General features: G+C 35.6%; 1 protein-coding gene across 1 annotated transcript in view; it reads right to left on the minus strand.

Moving 5' to 3' along the window:
* The window catches only part of KCP (kielin cysteine rich BMP regulator), a 62,044-nt gene that overhangs the window by 38,293 nt on the left and 17,751 nt on the right, over nucleotides 1-6,000 (minus strand). Inside the window, exons 6-9 of the mRNA XM_072401914.1 lie at nucleotides 5,338-5,414; nucleotides 3,595-3,691; nucleotides 612-679; nucleotides 262-432 (exon numbers count right to left, since the gene is read on the minus strand). Of these exons, the coding sequence (XP_072258015.1) occupies nucleotides 262-432; nucleotides 612-679; nucleotides 3,595-3,691; nucleotides 5,338-5,414 (413 nt within the window). The remainder of the gene's footprint in view (nucleotides 1-261; nucleotides 433-611; nucleotides 680-3,594; nucleotides 3,692-5,337; nucleotides 5,415-6,000) is intronic.

The following is a 6,000-nucleotide window of genomic DNA, read 5'->3' on the forward strand; positions in this document are numbered from 1 at the left end:
TTATTTACCAAAATGGGTTATGCAAGTTGGTCTGGTATTTATAGTTCCAGCAACAGGTGACATACAGGGAAACTTCACTATGACAATGAATAATGAGTATTCTCGTTAACTAACTTTCAATGTATTGAATTGAATTGTGAAATTTAATTTCATGGTGCTCTCAAAATGAATAAATCTATATTTAAATATGTACAAATATTCATTATAATGCATTAAATTGTCTATAGATTATTACACATACTTTAACAAACTTTTACTTACTCTACATGTACAAGTTGTACACAGATCTGGCCTAAACATTTCACCGTTCCTCACAATCTGCCCCAGGAAGTCACAGTTGGTACATTCCGGGCAGCATTTCCCTGGATGAGTGACAGGGTGTTCACAAGTTCTTGAGTCACACGCCTCAGAGATACACCTGACTGAGCCCCCCTATAATAAACAAATATATTTATAATTTCATTTTAATTTCAAACTGACACTATTTGCTGTCTTAAGGAGAAGGCAGATTAGTTATTTCTGTGCAGCATTTTTGCATCAAACATACCCCAGATTTTAAGTAGGTAAACCTAATCTCCTGTTTATTTATGAGCAAGATTACACTGTCATACCTGGCAGATACAGCTGACACAATGGTCTTTCTTCCATATATCTCCTTCCAGATGACCATCAGAGCAGCCTACATCACAGGCACATAGAGGAAAGAAAATTGAGATAAAAAAGGAACAACTAATAACATATTCCAGAAATTCTAGAAAGAAAACAATAAAAATCGAGCAGTTAGCATTTCTAAGGATAGGTTGAAAATGTTTATCGTGGGACTGAAAAACTGACCATCATACACTATAAAAAGTGAATTTTATATGGGTTTTCACAAATTATAAGTGTCAGTAATCACATATTAACATAAATTATATAATCATGTTATTGCTAATCAATTTTTATGACTTTGAAGCTATAACAAGACACAATTACAATGGATATATATATGGATATATATAGAGGCCTATATGGATACTCGCATCATATTTTCTTGAAGAGGGCATTACACCTAAAAAGAAAGATCCGCTAATTTATAACCCAACACACAACACATGTGGTAGGCTAAAATATTATATACCTACCTTTTCTCCAGCTTCTGGAGACAGTACCTAGGCATTGATTATGTGCTCCTCTATGCATGGAGTACGGGATCACTTTAACCTAAAGCCCAACTCCAGCCATATTTTAGGTTTTTATTATAGCAAGTAAGAGTCTTAACCTTCAGAGGTCCAAAACCTTCCTCTCGAGGTACAAAATCAAAAAAAGACCTAAAAAATAAAAATCCAGACAACTGTGCACCAACACTGTGATGACAGTTTGGGGAACTTCTGTTCCAGATTAACTGATCCCCTTTTCACAAAGCCAAGCTCATAAGGATCTGGCCTGCCCAGAGCCTCCTTGTGTACATTTATCTTTTGGGATAAATGGGAATGCTAATTGTGAGTTATTTTATCCAATATCAGTAACTAACTTAACAAAATTCTCTTTCGGCCCAGCTGGCACTGATGCTTACAGACACGGTCCAAAAACCTAGAAGCTGTTTCTACAAAGGAAATCAGTGGCGACTTCATACCAATGCAACAAGTGTATATTGATGTGATTGTCATTATCCACAAGCTTTTGGCAATTTAGCATATATTAATGGTCTAAAGTATTGATCATATTCTTAAACAGGGTATTCTATGAAAGTGTAGAAGAAACATGCACCTTGGCAAAAAAAAAATGAATTACTGTGTATAACTTAGGGGAGGATAAGCCCTGCTGTGTGGTTCCCAGTGGCTGGCAAGGTGCCAAGTGACCAAGATGCCTGGTCACATGTACTACAGCTCTGATATAATAATAATACTACAGCTCTGGTTCTTACAGATACACCATCTGAAGATTTGACAATGGGCAGCAGGCAGTGGTACTGAACCATTCCCTGTTGCCCTCATTCATTCTCAATGGGGCTGCAGTGGATAAAAGCTATATGTAGGGAGCGGCTCACTGATATGAGGAAGCGGTGACTGTACCCGACCCCACTGCTAGTCTGAACACAGTCTTGTGTTCTCTCTAGAATCAAACCCCCTTCCTCCATATAAGATAACACCTGTAGATCCTGGCTGTAGGTTTTATTATATTTTTCAGTGAAATTGCACAGAGGCATGTGCACCCTACAGACAGGGTAGTTCTAGATGGACATGTAATTTTATTAGGCTTTTAATTAAAGAAAATCTTATCAAAACCTTAAGCAATTATAGTGTGAAAAAAAGGTTTAAACCTTTTGGAAAAAAAACTGTTAAGAGCACCCCTCTCAGTGTAATATGAATTGTTTTACCTTGTTTGTTAAACAGGAATTCTAGCCTTATACAGGCGGAAAAAAGTGAACAAATACCAGCTCTACTGACGGGATCAACAGATAATGAAATCACATTACAGGGGCTGGTGTTGTTGACAGACTTCATCACAAATATAAATTGTATATGGATTTTGGCCAAATTATAAACTTGAATTGGGTATATTTCTTGTACAACAAAACAGCAAATAGATATAAATACAAGAAAGAAGAAAAGGAAAGCTGGGATGTTTTGTGGACTTATATTGTAATAAATTGTCACAAACAATTATAAATATATACAAAATAGAATAGGTCTTGACCCATTAACATCATGGGTATAATTAAACCAATGAACTAGACAATTTGAATTCCTGTCTATATGATGTTAGAGGGTTCAATGAGTGGAAGTATAACATTTCTTGACCCAATGCGTTTCGCCCCAAAGGGCTTCCTCAGAGGATTATGGAGACCAATAATTATTGTATGTTGAAGGTACATTTCAGAATACTTACTAAATGACAGTAGTTGAGATACCGAAATTATTGCATGGAGACCTGACTGACTGGAGAATGTTAATCTTTTCTAAGCTTTATGTTACAGGTACCTTTAAACTGAACCCTTAGTTAATCAAGTAGAGGAATGATGTTTTCCTTGGAAAATAATCCTAGTTAACCGGAAGATTTTCTAGTCAACTGGAACATGTTCTCCATTTATTTGTATGGGATCAGTATAAGGTCTTCTATGAATGTGTTCAGTTCTTCTTATTTCTATTGGAACATTCAGATCTGTTGATTATCTTGTATAGGTCACCGTTGATTTGTGGGCAGTGTTTGAGTTGGGGTATAGTTGTGGGCAGATCGGCCACGGCCAGTCAGAAATTCTGACTCTTTCTGACTTGCTGCGTCTTTCTGACTACCCATGATGGTAATAGGTCAAGACCTATTCTGTTTTGTATATTTTTTTAATTGTTTGTGAAAATGTATTACAATATAAGCTCACTTTGCCAAAAAAAAAACAGCTTTCCTTTTCTTCTTTCTTGTATTTATATCTACATAATTAAACCATGGGGTTGCATTAATTGTGCTTCATCAGGTGGTATACTTTACTATTTTCACTTGTAACATATAAATGTATTTCAACTCACACAAATGTCTAGAATTATTTCACATTAGTTCAAATATTTACAAAAAAGTTTTCTTTATCATAACTGGTGCTCATGCGGTTTAAACACTCACCAGTTGGACAGCGAGGGCAACACTCTGTAGGCAGCACCACTGGATTAGTACAGGCCACTGGAGGACATGTTTTTTGGACACAGTTCACCTCACCATTCTGAAAAAGAAGACTGCTTAGCACGTACTAATTTATATGTATGATTGATGGAGTGTTTAACAACATGTTCCTATTATTTCAAAATCCAAATAGAGAGATGCATGGTTATGATGTACTACTGAGTAAAAACATTCCACGCTGATAGTTCCCAGGCCAGAAACAAATTCAATAAATTTATTTCAACCTTGATAGTCCAAGTTTATCTGAATTCCATACTAAAAGTTTGGCAAGATAATATTTTGCAGATACTGCCATGTTAGCAATGTAAAACCTAGGACAAACTTATTCCTGACTAAGAACCCCATAGCAGAGGACTCTTTGAAACTACAGCAACACATAATGAAGAGCTGCAGTTTGTGCATTGCAATAAAATGTTATTAATAAACATATTCCCCATATCAGCATCACTTAAAACCATAAAGCTCTTTCAGACTCTTTAGGGGGTTATTTTTAACACCTTCTTCTAGAAAGGGCTCAATTAGAAGAGTTAAAGTGATAAGTATGAGCTGTGGATGAATTGTGCGTGTGAGTTTATTCTGTTAGGAGCAGATATCTCCATGCCTATTGTTCTCAGGGAGATATGAGTCCATATAAGGGCAGCCTATTACTATGTTTAATAGACTTCAGATGGTGGTTATGTTCTGTATACTACAACCATACATGTGCTGTGTGATCTGCCAGGACTATTAGGAAGACTTAGTAGCATGGGATTCATTACTAACAAAATTAGATTTGCAAGATTTCATTTCCTGTTATGGTGTCCATGACCGGGCCAAAAATACCTAGATTTTTGTTCCTGTATGTCTTACATAGGTATAACATATTTTCATAGTACCTCATTAAAAGGAACAAAGACAAAAATACGGCTTGCTAATACATGTTTCCCTGATTTCTTTTGATACATAAAGTTTTGTGAACAGCTCAGCAGATATTTGGCTGTTCTACATAGCTTAAAGGTTAAATGTCTATAAAAAGACAAATAGGGATAAAATTGCAGCACTCGGTAATAAATATCAGCCTTTATGTAATGTCAAATAATACAAAAGTATAATAAAAAACAGATGTGCTGATGAATTCAATGTGCTAAACGTTTAAGTCTACCTTGCTTAGCACAATAAAAATAACAATGTTATTAAAGGTTAACACCAAACATAGAAACTAACACTCAAGAAATAGATTAGAAAATACTTCATACATGCCATCTGTTCTAAAAAAACATCTGGTAATGAACTTGTTTTGTGAAGAAATGCCGACGAGCCCAAATTTATATTGTTTGTAGAATTCAAGAGCTGCGTTCAATGCTACCTGTATGTGCATGATTTATTAAAATGTGAAGTGAGGTACAAGAATATCTACACCCAAAGTTTAAAGTGGAGAGTATTACATGGGTTTACCAAATGGTTATGAAGAAAGTATTGTTACAAGTTACCTCATGTGATGGGCTAGTCATGTGATTAAAAAGTCTGGGCATCTAATCATGTGATTTGTGTTGCTAAAATTTGTCAGCTCTACCTTTTAATGGAGGCTAGAAGTCCAGAAGCCTAGACCTCCAGTGCCATATATATATATATATATATATGTTAAATAAAATGTTTATATTAAATATTGTATTTCTAATTTATAACCATGGGCTTTATATTGCTTACCTCGCAGACACAAGAAGTGCAAGAACCCACAGAGAAGGTCTCTTTGTTACTGTATGTTCTCCCTTCATAGGTGCAGGCTGTTAAAAAAAATCACATCACGTGCTATATGAGATACAGAATTGTGCATATCATGCCCTGTTAGTTTGGTAGCTCCATATTACAATGGCAGCTCTGTCTAGGTGGTCTGGACTGCCATGAGTCTTTGTAGGCTGAACAGGCTGTTAAAGTAAAATAGAATTGTTCATTGGGTGTCTATTAAAGACCATACCAGCCATGGTACCATAGCTCTAGGATAACTTACATACATTGATTTATGTAATGCATTTGAACCTTGTTAGTTTATTCTTAGATTGATTCCATCACTGGTGGATTTTCAACATAAAACATCGAAAAAACATTCATTTATAAGACAGAGTGATAGTCTGTCTGATGTCTGAACTACCCTACCTACGAGTCAAGTACAAAAATAATATGAGGTAACAGGTAAACACAAAACATTTTTGGTCAGTGTAAATGCACTGCATGACAACCAAATACAATTTACAATACAGAATACAATTTAAAGCGAACCGATCATCACATTGTGAACATAATATAAAAGATCTGTCATGAATAATCCATAAGAAAGATGATGATGGCGTGGGACAAAACCGGGAGCCCCAA

The sequence above is a fragment of the Pyxicephalus adspersus genome, chromosome 2 (genome assembly GCF_032062135.1).
Source record: "Pyxicephalus adspersus chromosome 2, UCB_Pads_2.0, whole genome shotgun sequence".
NCBI lineage: Eukaryota > Metazoa > Chordata > Amphibia > Anura > Pyxicephalidae > Pyxicephalus > Pyxicephalus adspersus.